The sequence below is a fragment of the Psammomys obesus genome, unplaced genomic scaffold, assembly GCF_907164565.1.
Source record: "Psammomys obesus unplaced genomic scaffold, mPsaObe1.curated_primary_1811, whole genome shotgun sequence".
NCBI classification, from domain to species: Eukaryota; Metazoa; Chordata; class Mammalia; order Rodentia; family Muridae; genus Psammomys; species Psammomys obesus.
In genome coordinates, this window is record NW_026587215.1 from 1,824,870 (window position 1) to 1,842,733 (window position 17,864).

General features: G+C 48.6%; 1 protein-coding gene across 1 annotated transcript; it reads left to right on the forward strand.

The window, feature by feature from the left end:
* The first annotated feature begins 9,622 nt into the window (after positions 1 to 9,622).
* Cby1 (chibby family member 1, beta catenin antagonist) lies at positions 9,623 to 17,864 on the forward strand. The gene is made up of 5 exons (XM_055603059.1): positions 9,623 to 9,682; positions 11,799 to 11,913; positions 15,847 to 15,952; positions 16,034 to 16,152; positions 17,170 to 17,864. The coding sequence occupies exons 2-5, from the start codon at positions 11,836 to 11,838 to the stop codon at positions 17,248 to 17,250; spliced, it is 384 nt and encodes a 127-aa protein (XP_055459034.1). The 5' UTR covers positions 9,623 to 9,682; positions 11,799 to 11,835; the 3' UTR covers positions 17,251 to 17,864.

Genomic DNA, 17,864 nt, shown 5'->3' on the forward strand with positions numbered 1-17,864 from the left:
ATGGGGTTTTTGTTGTTGGTGGTGGTGTTGGTTTTTCCTTTCTTTCTTTTTGGTTTTTGGTTGTTTTGTCTTGTTTTGTTTGTTGGAGACAGCGTTATCTCTGTGTAGCCCTGACCATCCTGAACTCACTCTGTAACCCAGGCTGGCCTCCAAATCAGAGACCCACCTGCCTCTGTAGGATCAAAGGCACTTGCCGTCACTGCCTGGACCATATATGGCTTTTTTTTTTTTTTAAGATTAATTTTTTCCATGTATGAGTATTCTCTTGAAGGCGTGGGGGGGGGGGCGCACGTGAGTGCCTACTGCCTGAGGAGGCCTCAGGAACCCTGGGAACTGGAGTTACAGGTGATTGTGAGCCATCAGTTGAAAAACGTAGTTTTTCTGGTGGCAGCATGGCTTAAAAATATAACCTGGAGGAGCCGGAGAAATGGCTCAGCAATTGGCTGCTCTTCCAAAGGACCCAGATTCAATTCCCAGCACCCTCATGGCAGCTCACGATTATCACCCTCACACAGACATAGAGGTAAAACACAAACGAACATAAATAAAAATAAAACACAATAAAAATGAATAAATCATTAAAAATTCTATATATGTGTGTATATCTCATAGCGAGCCTGAGAGGGCTATATCCTGGGTGATACTGGAAAAGCAGACTGAGCCTGTGTAGGAGGAATAGCAGGTGAAGTTCTCTGCAAGAGCAGTAATTGCTCTCTTCCACTGAGTTGTGTCCCCAGTCCCCAAATTCATGCTTTACAATCCACCATGAAGATCAAGACTGTAAAAAATAGCACATTTCCTATATCCAAATACCTTAGAGCTATACCCCCAAAGGAAAACCAAACCAAACTAAACAAAAAAAACACATATCCAAATTTGAATTCATCGACTACAATAACTTCAGTAGCCACCTTGTCGTTGATAATGACTGTGTGAGCCAATGCTGTGGCTCCAGAGGCTGAGATTAGAGGGCTGTGGAGCTTACTGAGCAGTGTCTTCTTCCTACACACTGCCCGTTCCCACGGTATACCGCCCCCAAATGGACCAGCCTGGTCTATATAGTGAGTTCCAGGCTAGTCAGAGGTACATAGTGAGACCCCGTTTCAAAAACAGACAGACAGACAGATACCAGGCGCGATGGCGCACGCCTGTGATCCCAGCACTCAGGGAGGCAGAGGCAGGTGGATCTCTGAGGCCAGCCTGGTCTACATAGCAAGTCCAGGACAGTCAAGGCTACACAGAGAAACCCTGTCTCAAAAACCAAAAACAAACAAACAAAAGTAAAAACCAACATCTACCACACTAATTTGTCTCTATTAAGCAGTTAAGGGGGGGAGGGGACTGAGGAGATGACTCCACAGATAACAGGCATCTTCGCTCTTGCAGATGACCTGAGTTTGGTTCCCAAGCATCCATGTCAGGTGGCTCACAAGCCCCTGTAACTCCAGCTCCAGGGCTGTGACACCCCCTTCTGGCCTCCACAGACACTGCACTCATATGTATAAACACACACACACACACACACACACACACAACTTAAATATTTTGTAGTTGCCCTTGAGCATAAAATTAAAAAAAAAAAATTTACAGCACAGCAAGCAACAGGAAAGTCCCATTCAAGGGGAAACAGGTTGCAACTGCGTCTCTGCACAAAGTCATCCTTCCGTGCTCATCCTCTGAGAGGACCGCTGGCTCACCTTAAGAGATAGTGAGATCATCCCGTTACTGTCAATAACCTGTGTTCTGGGAGCCTGAGACACGACAGGTGGCCTCAGGCTTGTCAAGGAATGTCATCAAGGCAGCAGAAGTAAAATAGGTCATATTGAAGCTCTACAAAAAGCGTTCTGAGCAATCAACTCCAGCAGCAAAATATCCACATGACAAAGCCCTTAAGTATCACCGGCTGTCCTGAACTACTGTGTAGACCAGGCTGGCCTCGAACTCACAGAGATCCCCCTCCCTCAGCCTCCCGAGTGCTGGGATTAAAGCTGTGTGCCACCACCGCCCAGCTTGTTGTTTGTTTTTAATGCTTTATTATTTTATTAGATAGATTACGAAAAGACATCTGTTCTTAAACAACTGTCAGAGCCAGTGGGAAGGGGCTGGCAAGATGACTCAGTAGAAAGGGTGACCTGCGCTTGATTCCTGGGATTCACGCGGTACAAGAAGAGAACGGACTCCCACAGCTGTCCTTTGGCTCTACTTTGGCACACACTCCTCCATACACAATGGCTAAATAAGGTAATTTAAAACAAACAAACAGACAAACAAACAAGTCCAGCAGAGGGCTGGAAAGATGGCTCTGCGGAGTCAGGAGCTTTTGCTGTTCCCTCAGAGAGCCTGAGTTGATCCTTGAACCGAGATTGGGTCTCTCACACCCACCTGTAACTAGTGATTTGCTTCCCCCTTCTGGCCACCTAGCAATCTGCATGTGAGCATGTGCCCACACATACATAAAAATAAAACTGTTAAGAAAACCCAGCAGGCAGATATGTATTTATATTTGTCTTAACCTTCAAAATCTACGGATATGAGAATTTGTTGTTGTTTTGTTTTTTTGAGACAAGGTCTCTCTCCACAGCCCTGGCTGTCCTGGAACTCACCATGCAGACCAGGCTGGCCTTGAATTCACAGAAATCCACCTGCCTCTGCCTCCCAGAGTTCTGGGATTAAAGGCGTGCGCCACCAAGCCTAGCTATAAAATATTTTTAAAGGCTACGTTAATCTACCAATCTTTCACTTCTAGTGCATACACTTATTCATGGAGCTTCTGGCTCCTACCTGGCCACAGAATAAAGTTCCAGAGGCCTTCGGAGGGAGCTGGAAGGGGACCAGCTGCAGCAATTCCTGGGTACTGCTGGCACCATGCTCCCTCCCCAGTGCCAGGTGAGTTTCTGGCTGAGCCTGCACCTTTGCTTGGCCAGAAAGCAAAAAGCTCATTTTTGTTTGTTCGTTTGTTTGTTTGTTTGTTTAGTTTGGTTTTGGTTTTTTGAAACAAGGTTTCTGTGTAGCCCTAGTCGTCTTGGACCTCATTTTGTAGACCAGACTGGCTTCAAACTCACAGAGATCCACTGCCTCTGCCTCCCCAAGTGCTGGGATTTTAGGCATCCATCCGCCACCACAACCAGCTGCTGGAAGCTCATTCTTAACATAATTTTAAAGCCCATGTAATTCCGTGTGTGTGTGTGTGTGTGTGTGTGTGTGTGTGTGTGTGTGCACGTGTGTCCATGCAAGTTCCTGTGGAGACCAGAGGATGATGTTGGGATGTCTCTTCAACCACTTTCTCCACCTGGTTTTGTTTTGTGAGTCAGGGTTTCTCACTATACCTGAAGCTCGCCATTTTAGCTAGACTGGCTGACATACAAGCTTCAGGATCTCCTTGCTGCAACCTCCGAGGACTGAGGTTACAGGGATGTCACTGCTCCAGAGGAGGTGGGGAAGTGGAGCAGATAAATGAGGCAGACTAAAGGCTAATGCAATAGCCAACTTTATTCAGAGCATCAGACAATTTATACTCTGAGGATTTAAAAAAATGTCACATGAGTAAAGTTTGCATGAATTCAAGCTGTGTACACCCAAGAACAAACCACGTGTGGCAAAAAAAAAAAAAGAAAAAGAAAAAAAAAAAGAAAATCATGTTTTCCCATAGAGGCATAAGCATTTGGGTAACAAAAACAAGCAATCGTGAGGAATCTAAAGTGAACTCACTCCTATCCACTACATGGAAACACATTCCAAGAACCAGTTTTGGAAGAAACTGAGGCCACAAGTCTCAGCTCTTGTCTTGTTTTCTTGGAGTGTTCTCCCAAGCACTCAGAGCTCCCCTTACACCATTCTGCTCCTGAACTAAGTTCTGAAACAGGTGCACACAACCAAGACTAGCTTTGTTTACGTGAACTTGGGGGGTACCTACTCAGGTCCTCATGTTTGCACAGTAAGCACTTTCCCCACTGAGCCTTCATCCCTAGACACCCCCACCTCCGTGGTGCTTAAACTATGGCTCAGACATGCTAGGGAAGCTCCCTACCACTGAGCTCTTAATTTGAAGATGCCTGCCCCTCCCACACCAGTAAATGTTTCTCTTTCCTCAGATGGGGGGATGAGATGAGAGCCAAACCCAAGCCTTATGAATACCTGGCAAGGGCTGAGCCCAGAGTGTTTCCATTGAACTGTCCCTAAGCCTAGGCCTGGAAGTGTCTAGCCTCCGTATAATCTAATCTTCTGCAAGCCTGGCCCTTGAATGCTTCAGCCTCAAGCCTCTGTCTGCTAATCTAGACCTAGGATGTTTTCAGCCTCTGATGGTCACTGCTGAATAACTTCACCCTTTATAGCTCTTACTGAACTCTGGCTGGCTGGTTCAACTCAGCTCAATACTCCTCTCCAAGCTGATTGGTTCAAACTGGCTTTTCTACACTTCTCACTGAATTGCTCTGTTTGGAAAAAACTGCCTCTGAACTTCGCAGACTCAACTGCGCTCAACTGGACTGCACTGTATTGTACTGTACTCCCAAATGCTACTGCACAGAACTGCATGAACTCCCTGCTCTCTCCCTGTCCTACTCTTAAACAACTTCTCTTTCCTGTCTGTCCTCATGAGAGTTGGGCTTATCCTATCCCTGACTCATTCTGTCAAATCTTTCTCTGATTCATCACTTTGTCTGCCTCTCAGTTTGACAGTACTGTTTGGGATTAGAGGCGTGTGCTAAATTCTTGCCAGAGCAATTAAAGGTGTATACTAAGGGCATTTCTGTGTTCCAGCCAGATCACTTAGAGCTAGGTCTTTGGATTGAACCCTTGCTAGAGCAGTCCTGTTGCTGGGTTAAAATCCCTCTATACACACCCATGATAGAAATTTTTAGTTTCTCTTGCATGAGAGCTCGTGTGCTATGTATGGTGTGTGGAGGTCAAAAGACAGCATGTGGGAGACATGTCTTTCTTTCCACTCCTCGGGCTCCAGAGATCAAACTCGGGCCCGTCAGTCTTGGCAGCTGGCATTATCTGCAGAGCCATTTGGCAGCTTCGGCTTAGTTTTAAAAGTAAAAAAGTTAGAGCACGGAAAAGCCCTGGGCTCCAGACCACTCAGCAGGTCAGCGTCCTGACTAGAAATAAAACCGAATGGCTTTGCCTTTCTCGGCTTCCACTGTGAGAGTAGATTTGGAGAAGGTGTGTTATGGGTAGCCCACCAGAGATGACCACCCAGACACAGTTTAGAGCCAATTGAGTGTCTTTATTCCAGCTGGTTGGGTCCACACTCAGGTAATTCAGGGACTAAGCTGTGGAATTGAGTGTACAGAACATGAGAAGAAAACTTTAAAGTCTTGGCGTCTCCCCCATAGCTGCAGAGGGCTCCCCAGAAGTAAGCAGCAGCTTGCCTGGAGGGGGGTTCTTACAATCAGCAGCTTAACAGAAGCTAAGGTAGGTTAGCGAGGACATCCTAGCCTAACCTTTAGTTCCTAAAACAGAGTTGGGCAATTTCCCACGGGATTATCTAGCAAAGAGATCAAATTCTAGTTAAGCCTGAAGTGGCTTCAGCAAGAATACACGCTGGAGGAGCCCTGTCACACGTAACCCGTGACTCTTTCCGGCTCTCAGGAGTTACAATCACAGGACAGTAGTCCATCTCTTCAGCACAAGCCTTCCAGGGCTTTCTGTATCCTCAGAAACCTGGCCCATCACCACGCTTCCTCCCTAGCTTTGGGACGCTCTGGCCTGTCTTTGGGGTCCAGCCCTGTACCATGTGTCTCCCTCCATATCCAGAGTCTAATGCAAAAGGCCTGGCAAGAATGAAGGCCAGAGTCTAAGCCTGTCCCCAAGCACCTCATACATAAAGGAGAGAGCTAAGGTCAAGCTTTGTGGAGAAACTGAGCCGGGTCCCCTTCACCACACTCCTTCCTGTGCCTGGCTCCCCCATTCACTCTTCCTCTCCACTGTCTTCTCCCAAGCTACGCCTCCCAGAGGCCTGGCCAACGGGCTGCTCCGGGGTTCCTATCATGATGTGCTCCTTTAAAAATGTTTCTTTCTTTCTTTTTTTTTTTTTTTTGTAATGGGGGCAGGGAGACAAACTCACTGGAGTCGGTTTCCTCCTTCCACTTGGGTTTTGGGAATGGCACTCGGGTCGTCAGGCTTGTGGGGTGAGCGCTTGTACCTGCTGAACCATCTAGCTGCCCCCCTCATGCAATGTTCTTAGTGCCCCTATGCCTTTGCACACGAGGTCCCATTTATGGATTTGGTCCCGGATGATGCGTCATCTTTTGAAAGACCTTCGGGAAGTATTCCAGGCCACCAGAACCGTGTTTGTGTGATGTGTCTACTCTTGTCTGGTACAGCACTTACTATATAAAATTGGCAGCTGGTTATGGCGGCACTTGCCAAAAATATCAGCAAGGTAGGGGGTGGCACCCAGGCAGGAGGATCAAGAGTTCAAGGCAGCCAAACCTTGTCTCAAGAAAGAAAACCTGAACTGGAATGGTTTACTTGTGTGTCTTTCTCCATTAGGTCAATTACTTCAGGGGTAATCTGATCACTAGGATTAGAGTAAATCACCCGATACTGTGTTTCTTTCAACTGAAGTTGTCTATCTCAGACTGCTCCGTAGGAGGCAAACAGGTCTTTGTGCTCACAGATAAGGGCTAGGGTAACCAGGAAGGGTAAACACACGGGATTGTCTCTTCACAGGGAGAAATATATAACCTCTTTTTCCCACCAGGAAGGCACTGGCATAGTTAACAGTCTGGTGACCTTTGCACTATCTGTGTGGCAAGGCCATCCTGATCCCCTATACCCTCGTCTTGAGCTTGTCTGTTTCAGTCATCTATAGCACCATCCTCTTCCAGGCCCGTACCACCCCTGTTTTATCTTGAACTTGTTCTCTCAGTTATTCACAGAACCCATCTTTACCGAAGACCTCACTTGTACTTTAAAGGGTTTTGATGTAGTCCTGTCTTAAGCTTTGTTGTGCACATGGGATTGAGCTGGGGTTTTTTTTGTTTGTTTTGTCTTGTTTTTTTTTTGTTTTGTTTTGTTTGTTTTTAATAAATTGTATCGTGCTTAAACATTTTTACAGGGTCAGACTCTTGAAGTTCGAGCCAACACCAGCTGAGTCCTGTTGGACCGAACTAGCTTCTTATCTCCCTCTGATCACCGCTCTGCCATACTTTTCTGGTTGCAGAGATCCCTCCACACCATCCCATCCCCCAGCCCCGCTCTGCTCCCGGTTGGTTGGAAGGAAAGGCTGACCGAAGCCCATGTCAGCACCACGTCTTGCCCTCTGCTGCTAGTCTTTAGCCTCACAGGCCAAGCATGGGGGAGATCAGAGCAGACAGGTGCACTTTAGGGCTCCTCACTGACCTCCTACCCATTCCCCAGAATGGCTGGAAAGTTACACTATGTTCTCTGAGAAGCTAGGCTCAGGTGACTCTGTCAGCAAGCCTCCAGCTTTAGCCTAATGCTATTACTCATGCCTGATGTGAGAATTGAGTAGCATGTTCCTAAAGAGGAATGTTTAAAATACACACAGTGCTCTGGGCTGAATTCTCCCTCATACCATTTAAGGAGACGTAAGTTTTCACTGTCAGTTGCTTGCAGAGGAGGAGGAAGAGGAAGCTTCATTGAAAGCTGTGCTATGGTGAGCACAGTGCCAGGTGCTGGGGGTGGGTGAGTGGGAGATGAGGAACCTTTCCACCCTCGGGGCATTCCAGCAGCTGGGATCTGAATACCCTGGCTTCCAGTTAACATTTGATAGCATGTAAAATGCAGGCTGTGGAGTCAGGCTTCTGTTCCCTGTCAACTTTCAGCCACTCAGTGACTATTTACAGGGGACCTCCCACAGACCAGCAGGTGTGTTCTGGCTGGGCCTAGGATGGTGGGCTAAACCAGACTGGATCCACGGTTGCGCTGGCGGAGCTGACTATTGGGGTTGACTTGTAAAGTTAAAATAAGTCCACAATTATAGATGATAATTCATAAAAATTATGCATGGAACAATGGATTTTTAACTCACGGCTGCTTCTAAAGGTGCTGTGCAGGGAGATCGGATGGCACAGTGTGGTTTGTTTTGTTTCCTCTGAGGCAGGGTCTCACCATGTAGCCCTGGCTGGCCTGGCACTTGCTAGGTAGACCAGGCTGGCCTCCGACTCACAGAGATCCCTGTCTCTCCAGTGCTGCAACAAGTTTGTTTTGACCTAGTTAACAGAGGTCAAGGTGCTGATGGAAGAGCAGGAGTTATAACTGACTAAAGGGGAGGGCAAGTACCACTCAGAGAAAGGGCAAGAAGGCTGGAAGGAAGCTGCACCAACACTGCCCATTCCAGTAGCCACCAGTAGCCGCACACGAAAACAACGTTCTTAAATCTGGTTAGTGTGACCGAAGAGGCTAAACTTTATTTTAAAATTAAAAACCAAAGTAAGATAAATTTTAAAGTATTTTTATGCTTAACCAAATTTTGGACAAGGCAAATGAAATATAATAGCAGTGAAGTTAATTTAATCTGTTTTGGTTTTACTTTTTAGAAGCATAGGGTCTGGTGTGGTAGCACTTGCTTTTAATTCCAGCACTCTGGAGACAAGAGGCAGGAAGATTTCTGTGAGTTGGAGGCAAGCCAGAACTACATAGTGAACCCCAGTCTCAAATCTAAAATAAATAAATAAATACATTTAAAAGGGTAGGGCTTCATGTATGTCTGTAATCCCAGCACTGAGAGGCTGAGGAGGCTGAAATAAGAGCTATCTCCTGTGAGGGCTTATCTCCAGGTTCGAAAGGTTCTTTGTGTACAGCTCACCCATCAGTGGGTTCAGCAGCAAAAGCTGCAAGAATGATCGCCAACTACAAATATGGTCTGCTTGATGTTTTCTGTTGAGCCAGTGAGGGCTACGCTAGATACGGTTGCTTTTGAACGTGGAACTCTCTCTTCTAATGCAGTGTGGCAAGGGTGGAGGAAAACTGCATCCTGGAGCCGATCCTCCAGTCCTCCGCCCCTTGTTCACCGGGTGACCTCCCCTGGAACTCAGTTTCCCTTGCTCGTGGGCTCGAGGAGGCGGCAGGCCTGGCAGGAGCCAGCTTGCTGCACGGAGCCGTCCTCGGTCCGTCTGCCTTACCTGAAAGCTTCGGTGGAATCCCAAAGCTTCAGGGCGGGTTACGCCACGGGTCCGTACCCGACCAAGCTCCTGATGGCTGCCGGCACCCGCGGCCCCACACCACCGGGGAAGGGGCGCGCTTTGGTTTGTGACTGGGGCGGGGGAGCAGGAGATTGTGCCATTTTGCTACTGTGAGTCCAGCCCGGGTCACCACACACTCTTCTCCTACAACAATGCAGCCCTGAACCAGCCGGTAGCCGCCCCGAGCGGTTACCATGGCGACGGCGGGCGCAGCCCAGGGGACCAGACCAATGTGTTTAGGGGATCCCAGGTCGCCCGGCCAGTGCCACACAGCGCGTACGTAACTCCAGAGGCGTTCACGGCCTCCGTCGATTCGTGAGCCGGAGAAAGCCCGCAGGAGCCATGCTGCCCCGCGGAGGCCCGTCCGGGAGGCGGGTCCCCCTCCGTCCTCCGCGGTGGAGGGGTAAGGGCCACTCCCCCCTCCAGCGGTCACGCATGCGCACGATGTCGGCGCCTGCCAATCGCGGTCGCAGCGGTTGACGCGGCCTGGGCGGATCCTTCCTTGGACTCGGGCTTCGCAGACGCCTCAGGTACGTCAGGGAGCGGCGAGCCGAGGTCTCGGCTAGCCGAGTTGGGTGGGATGCCCGGGTACTCCTGGGGAGAGGACGGCGGGCGGGCCAGGCCGGGTGGCGTGGTGGTCCGTGGGCATATCTTGCGATGGTGACTCGGGGACCCTGTTTTGACCCATTCCTTGAGGGTTTGTTTTGTTTTGTTTTTTTCCTAACCGGTACCGAACTCCTACAGTCAGTCCTGTGGCCTGTGCAGCTGCAGATAAGCAACTGCCTGGAGACACCTTTCCCTTTGAGAATCCGGTGAAAACCAAAGATGCGTCCTTTAATTTCTTGCCAGAATGAAGATAATTCATTTTGTAGCCTGATGCAAACTAAAACTTCGCACAATAAGTACAGTCCCCTGTAGAAGGGACCGCTTGATTAACTTTCTAGAGTCATGGTAAACATATGTCCCAGCAACGTGTAAACACTAAAGCATTCTTAACCTCCGAGCTGGGTGCTGTTATTATAAGGTACTAGAGGTCTGGAGAAATGGTTCAGCAGCTAAGAGCACTGGTTGCTGTTAGAGAGAACCCAGATTCCCAGCTCGGTCGGCAGTAACTCCAGTTCCAGAAATCCACAGACACAGGCACGCGGTACCCAGATTTACGCCATACGTGAAAAAACAACAAATAAAGGCTCTTGGGGGATGAAATGCTGGGATCCCACTGAGGGTGAGCAGCAGTGTTTGTTGGAAACCAGGTACTTTCATGTCCTCCCTCTGAGAGCGCTTCACTCAAGAACCCTAGGACCTCAGCAGGGTTGGTTATCCAGTGCCCAGGGAGTTTTGCAGGGTGCTTGATCTAGAATGTGTGTGTGTGTGTTTGGGGGGATTGTGTGAAGGGGACTGGGGAAATTCCCAGTGAATATGGGTGTTTGCTGCTCAAGCACAAGGACTAGAATTCCACAACATCCTGTCCTAGACTCTGACAACCGTAATTCCAGCTCTGTTGGGGGCAAAGACAAGACTGCTTGTTCTTGCTGGCCACCAGTCTAACTCCAGGTTTCAGTGGGAGACCTTGTCTAAAGAGAACACAGAAAGTGACAGCCTGTTGTCCTGCTCCGGGCTCTGCCTCTGTGTCTGCACACACACACACACACACACACACACACACACACACACACACCTGCACATAGCCCATAAACACACACGTTAAAAAAAAAACAAACTACCATGAATTTTATGACTTCTCTTTACTTGTTCTGCTTAAATTTAAAAGTTGACCTCCTCCCTGAACCTAAGCGATGTTAGTGATTTCATGAGCGTTGCAGGAGGTCGTGTTGTGATTCAACACGTGCCTGGTGCCGTGGTGACAGTGTCGTTATCAGCTCCACCATGTTCTGGCTCTCGCCTTTTCTTAAGACACCTTCCTTACCTTTACCCCTCAGGACAGGTGACTTGACACTGGACTCAGAGATAAGCACCACTGTCGATTTGGGAATGAAATGTGAACGTGGATTTGTGCCTTTAGAATGGCACGTATGCTAGCCAGGCATGGTGGCGCACGCCTTTAATCCCAACACTCAGGGAGGCAGAGGCAGGAGGATTGCTGTGAGTTCCAGGCCATCCTGGTCTATAGAGTCCAGAACAGCCAGGACTGTTTACACAAAGAAACCCTGTCTAAAGAAAAAAAAAATGGCATATATGCAGAGGTTGGTGTTCCTGGTGCTGCTCTTACTGGCTTATGGGACTAGTGAAAATTCCATTCCTTGCTCCACAATGTAATGCTGGCGATGCCAGCTTGTGACAGAATTGCCTGAGGCTAACGTAACTGGGAAGCCACACACACTTTGGCTCACCTGCCTGTTCCCACTGAAGTCACCAACCTGATGGGGTGCGTAGGAGGGGCTTGTCAAGGGGTAGTTGTGAGTTAAGTGACATTATGCAAAGGTCTTAGCGTGCCGCCTGGCACCTAGGGAGCATCCAGGGCATGGGCACACCCACCAGGGCTGTCAGGGCCTCAGGCCTTCCTTTGCTGTTCTGTGCAAAGGGACATCTCTTCCCAGCAGGCATTGCCAGGACTGGTGATCACCGGTGGGTGGAAGGTTTTCATAATTTGAAAATAAATAAAGTCAGTGATCTGTTTGACCCTAGGAGAAGAAAGTGCTGCTGCTTTCTCATCAAGTCAGGGATGCCTCTCTTTGGGAGTATATTCAGCCCAAAGAAGACCCCTCCTCGGAAGTCTGCCTCTCTCTCCAACCTGCATTCTGTGAGTGGCCTCTGGGTGAAGTGGCAACACGGTGGAAGGGCGTCCTTTTAGTTTATATTATTGCTTAACTTTGAATTCCTGTGTGGGGGTTACTGTCTGAGTTTATTCAAGAACCTGTTAAGACAGCCAGCCGCTGGACCTGTGTCCCGGTGGCCTCTAGCTCTGCAGGCCGATGACCTAAGGCACTCGTTTTTTGGTGTGCATCAGAACCTGCTAGAAATGAAACTGAGGGTCTGCATGGAGTGTTAGGAAGAGCTTAGGGCAGCTCAGACTTAGAGGGACACGATGCACTTGTCTTTGTGAAATGTGTAGGACAGAAAGTATGGTTCACGGGATGAGAAAAGAGAGACCAGGACCTGGTAGAGATTAGGTTATAAAGTGAGACAAGATTAACCAGTTGGACCAGTTAGCATTATATAAAAATCTTGTTTTATATTGTCAGAGTTTATGTGAATTTCATAGTGACTTGTCCCAGCAGACTGAACTGGGATGTTAAAAAGAAATTAAATGGCATCTTTTAAAAAAAGACAGGCAGCCTCCTTCTGATGAGGTCCCAGGTGATGCTGTCCAATCTGACATTTTAGTTCCAAAACTTGCTCAAGAATTCATTTTAGTCATGTTTGAAGATCTAATCCAAGCTGGGTACAGTGGTACACCTTTAATCTCAGCAACCTGGAGATAGAGGCTGGTGGAACTCTGAGTTCGAGGCCAGCCTGGTCTCATAGAGACTCCCAGGATACCCAGACCCTGTCTCACAAAAGGAAAAAGTCAAATTCTGGCCGTTGAGATAAGGGCACGTTGCTCTTTCAGAGTCTGTAAGTCCAGTTCCAGGGGGGCCAACACCCTCTTCTGGCCTCGAGTGGCACTGCATTATAAGATTCAAAGACATCCGTGATGGCAGACCTCTCGCAATGGAGACTCTATGTAGTCCAGGCTGTCCTGGAGCTTGCTATGGAGGCCAAGATGGCCTCAACCTCACAGGCAATGGCTGGGACAAGGAAACACAAAACAAAACATGGTGGAGTGCAGGGGGCTAAATAGCAACCCGTTATCACACGACAAGGGCCCAGGTCTTGAGAAAGGCACATAGGCACCTCGTGGCCTTGTCCCCTGTACACCTTTTGCTCCAGCCACCAAACCTCACAGGCGCCTCCTCTGCATGTAGCTCCACCTGCCCAGAGTCATCTTTCCCGGTCATCAGTTTTACAGCAGCCAGTTGACAACTCTGTATATCAGATGGTCTCTCGGGTGCTGGATGAAATATATTAAGGAAAAGACAGGTACCTGGCTTGGTCATACAGGCTGATAATTCCAGCTACTTGGGAGGCTGAGGTGGGATTACAAGATTAAGGCCTGCCTGGGCACCTCTACCATACCCTCTCAGAATTCATGTATTTTTTTAAAGGGGCCCCAGGCAAATGGGGAAATGGCTCCGTTGAGAAATGTGAGGACCTAAGTTTAATCCCCAGAATCAACATTTTAATAGCTGGGCATGGGCTGAAGAGACAGCTCAGTGGCTAATAGCTCTTGTTGCTCTTGATGAGGACCCAGGTCAGATACCCAGCACCCACCTAGTGCTTGGCAACCATCTGTACGTCCAGGTCTAGGGAATCCAGTGTCTTCTGATCTCCACAGGTACCAAGTATGCACGTGGTGGACAGACAGAACACCCATGCATGCACACAATAAAAGCAATCTAATTTTTTAAATATAATAAATTAAAAAGTAAAACACTGGCATGTGAATGGGGTGGTGCTCAGAAGGGAGACCTGGGGCTGAGGACAACAGGATCATTAGGACTCACAGGCCAGGCAGCATAAGCTGCCTGCTGGGCTTCCGGGCAGTGAAAAACTCTCTCAACACAGGTGCTGAAGAAGGGCAGCAGGAGGGAAAAGAGGCTGGGAGGAGGCCGTTTGTTAGGGAAAACGCAAAGATGAGGAGAAAAGAGAATCTACCGTAACACACTTGAAAATGCCATCCTGACAGCTAATGCCTTCTGTGCTGGTTTCTTTTTGTGTGTGGGGTGGGTAGAGTTGAGACAGGTTCTCTCTGTGTATCCCTGGCTGTCCTGGAACTGTTTGTTGAGCAATCGGGCCTTGAACTCACAGAGATCCACCTGCCTCTGCCTCTTGAGCTTTGGAATTAAGGATGTGTACCGCCATGCTTGGCCTGAAATTTTTTCAAAATGTGGATGGTGCCTGAAGAATAACACCTGAGGTTGTCTTCTGGCCGTCACACGTGTACACACATACATCTGCACATACATGAACACTCCTCTCTCTCTCTCTCTCTCTCTCTCTCTCTCTCTCTCTCTCTCTCACACACACACACACACACACACAGGGCAAGGGATATATCTTAGTGGTAGAGCACTTGCCTAGTCTATCAAGTCCCAAGGTTCAAGCCCCACTAGGAAAAAAGGGAGGGCAGGGGGGAATCAAATCCCTGCATCTACTTAGAGAGCAGACATCTTAACCAGGAGAGCGATGTGGAAACAAAGCTGTCACTTTAAATAGGGTGCTCAGAGAAGTCCTAGTTGAGCAAAGGACATTTCGGCACACACTTGACGGCATTCTCCCCTCTCTTTTTCTCGTTCTTTCTAGACACACACACACACAAAACCAGCTTCTTTTTTTTTTTTAAAGGATTTATTTATTTGCCATGTATACAGTGTTCTGCCTGCATGTACACCTGCACTCCAGAACTCATTATAGATGGTTATGAGCCACCATAATTCTTGCTGGGAATTGAACTCAGGACCTCTGGAAGAGCAGCCAGTGCTCTTGACCTCTGAGCCATCTCTCCTACCCCTAAACTAGAATTTTATCATAACTATGTGCTTCCATATTAAACAAACAACAATTTACGCGTTTCCTTGTATTATAAACTCACAGTGATGAAGAGCATGAATTAAAATTGAGTATTATTATATACATGGAAATGCACAGTGGTACTCTTGGAATTGTCAAGTAGATGTAAAAACTCAATTTACAAGGGCAGAGTGGCATACACCTTTAGTCCCAGCACTCATGAAAGCAGGCAAATCTCTGAACTCAAGGCCAGCCTGGTCTACAAAGCAAGTTCCAGGACAGCCAGGGCTACATGGAGAAATCCTGTCAGAAAGAAAGAAAGAAAGAAAGAAAGAAAGAAAGAAAGGAAGGAAGGAAGGAAGGAAGGAAGGAAGGAAGGAAGGAGAAAACAGAAAATCAACTTATAAATGGCAGCCTATATAGCCTTTCTGGAAATGTGCAAAGTATAAACCAGAACATTTCTTCCCTCTTATAATTTAAATTGGGTGGGTGGGCCTGGGTGGGTGGCCCCCATGGGTGGGTGGGCCCTCATGCACAGAGGCCAGAAGAGGACATTGGGTGTCCTGTTTTATTCGCTGAGACTGGGTCTCATTCTGAACCTGGAACTTTTCATTTTCGCCTAGGCTGGTGACCAGCAAACCCCACTGAGCCACCTGTCTCCCATCTACCACCCCCACCTACACCCACCCACACACAGCACGCTGGGTCTTATGGCCACACCTGGCTTTTTCTGAGCGTAGTCAGCATATTTACATGGCAAGCCCTCCTACCCACTAAGCAATCGCCAGCCTCTAGTTCAAATGCCTGTTATATATAGTTTGATGGTCCAGCCTTTTAAAAAGTATTTACGGTCTTAGATGTGATGGTAAGCTCTTTTAGTCCTAGCAGTCTTGAGGCAGAGGCAGGCAGATCTCTTTGAGTTCAAGGCCAGCCTGGTCTACAGAGTGAGATACAGGACAGCCAGGGTTACATAGTGAGACCCTATCTCAAAAACATGTGTTTTTAAAGGTCTAAGTATTGGTGGGAGGGCAGACATCTCTTGTTGGCTCTAGACTAATGGGAGGAGCTGGGATGTGAGCTCTTGTTCTGCGGCTTCCTGAGCCATCATGGTCTCTTACCACAGTTAGATCGGTCGACTCGGGAATTGGAGCTGGGCCTTGACTATGGAACTCCCACCATGAACCTGGCAGGGCAAAGCCTGAAGTTTGAAAATGGCCAGTGGGTGGCAGGTGAGTGGCCCTTTCTGGTGTTTTGTCAGTCAGGATGCTAGAAGGAAACCCCCTCTCACTCCTGTTTCATGCTTCCTCTAGACACAGTGATTAGTGGGGGTGTGGATCGGAGGGAAACTCAGCGCCTGCGCAAACGAAACCAGCAGCTGGAAGAAGAAAACAATCTCCTGAGGCTGAAAGTAGACATTTTGCTGGACATGGTAAGCAAGGCAATCAGAAGTGATGCCTAGGGTTTCCCCGTCAGGGAATCCCTACCGTGTGTCAAGCCATCCAACTGTTTTCCCCAGGGCCCATTTGCCAGGTCCATTTCCTGTGTATCCAAACACAAATATAAACGCCAACCTTGCCACCAAAGGCTTGGAGCAGGGATGTATCACAGTACCCACAATTCCTGTGCCTGTGGTAAGGGTATCCTTTAGTCCAAGCAGAGTCTGGTACCAACACAGGAGGAGAGGTCTATATAATAGAGAGAGCGTCTCAGATAAAGCAGTGTGTGAACTGAATACCCCAGGATGGGGGCAGGAATGGAGGTTAGATGAAGGCATCCCGCGCAGCAGGGGAGTCCGGTCATGGTGTGGAGGTACACTGCCTCAAAAGGGGTGAATCAGTCCTGAGCGCAGACCTGCTGGGCGGGCAGTCTCTGTGTCTGCTGGGCCTGGCGTGCATGTGCAGGGTGACGGCAGGAGTGATGGAGCTCATGGCAAGCTTCTCTGCCCTGCTGGCTCACTGCTCTGTGATCTCATCTCTCCAGCAAGGCAGCTTGGCATTCTCCTCATGGAGCCACGCACAGGCTCTGGAAGCAGAGACCACCGGACCGCCCTGTCTTCATGTTCAGGGTCTGCCTAGTCAAAGATCCTGATGAGTAAAGGACCATTATTTTTAAGAGCATCCCATTTGCCCAATTAGGTTGTTTTGTTTTTTTTAATTGCATCATTCCCAAAATGCCATTATATGAGCTCTAGAGCTCAAAGTGATTTATACTCCCTTCACTGTAGCGTGCCCATTATCTGTTTTCATCCTTCACATGTGGCATGACATGCAGTTAGTTGTAAGTGACGGAAGTGCTACCGGGCTGAAGTATGGGTAGAGAAATTCCTTTGGCCACTAAGGCCCTCCTGTTGAAGAGGTGAGCTGGGTGAGGAATGCCGCCTTTCCTTGGAGCTGTGCATTCCTGCAGCATGGCCTGGACACGTAACAGTGTGATGCTTTTCTTCCAGCTGTCAGAGACCACTGCTGAGTCCCACTTAAAGGACAAAGAGCTGGACGAGCTGAAGATTATCAACCGCAGGAGGAAATGAAGCCCCTGGGAACACACGCTAGGAGACTAGAAAGAGTCCCGCTGACTGGGGGAGGAGGATGTGGCAGAGCCCTTTGATTTTTAGTCAGATTAGTAACTTGCCCTAGGAGAGAGCATTAACAGGCTCTGGCTCCCTTGGACTGGGAATAGAGAGGTGACGTGGACCCCCAGGTGCCAGGCCAGGGCCATAGCTAGGGAGGCACCTCAGACACACCGCTGGGTGTCAATCCAAAGCAAACCCCAGGAAGGTCTAGAACTTAGGGAGCCTTTAGTCACTGTCAGCAGGGGACAGCATACAGCTATCCACGTCTCAGAGTCACCGTACTCAGACAGCTGGCAGCTCACCTCATTGCACGGGTGTCTGGGGTTTGCCACTAGTTCGAGAGAACATCACGTGAGGGTGCATAGCTAGCGGCTCTGGGTTGTCTGACCCCTTCTCCCCTGAGCCACACTCTCTCTACCCCTAAAGAACCCTCATCCCCACGTCCACAGCCTCTTCTGGCATCAACTTCCCAGCAGCAAGCCCCAGCCTTTCACAGCACACTGTAATTTACTCCACTTTCCTGTTTTGACTATTTTTATTTTATTAAATGACCCAAATAAGTAAACCAAAAA

Excerpts from the sequence above, each read along its gene's own strand:
- Cby1 (XM_055603059.1), top strand. The coding sequence starts at position 11,836 with ATGCCTCTCTTTGGGAGTATATTCAGCCCAAAGAAGACCCCTCCTCGG. Across the intron at positions 11,914-15,846 it reads CTCTCTCCAACCTGCATTCT|TTAGATCGGTCGACTCGGGA; the intron begins GTGAGTGGCCTC and ends CTCTTACCACAG. Across the intron at positions 16,153-17,169 it reads TAGACATTTTGCTGGACATG|CTGTCAGAGACCACTGCTGA; the intron begins GTAAGCAAGGCA and ends CTTTTCTTCCAG.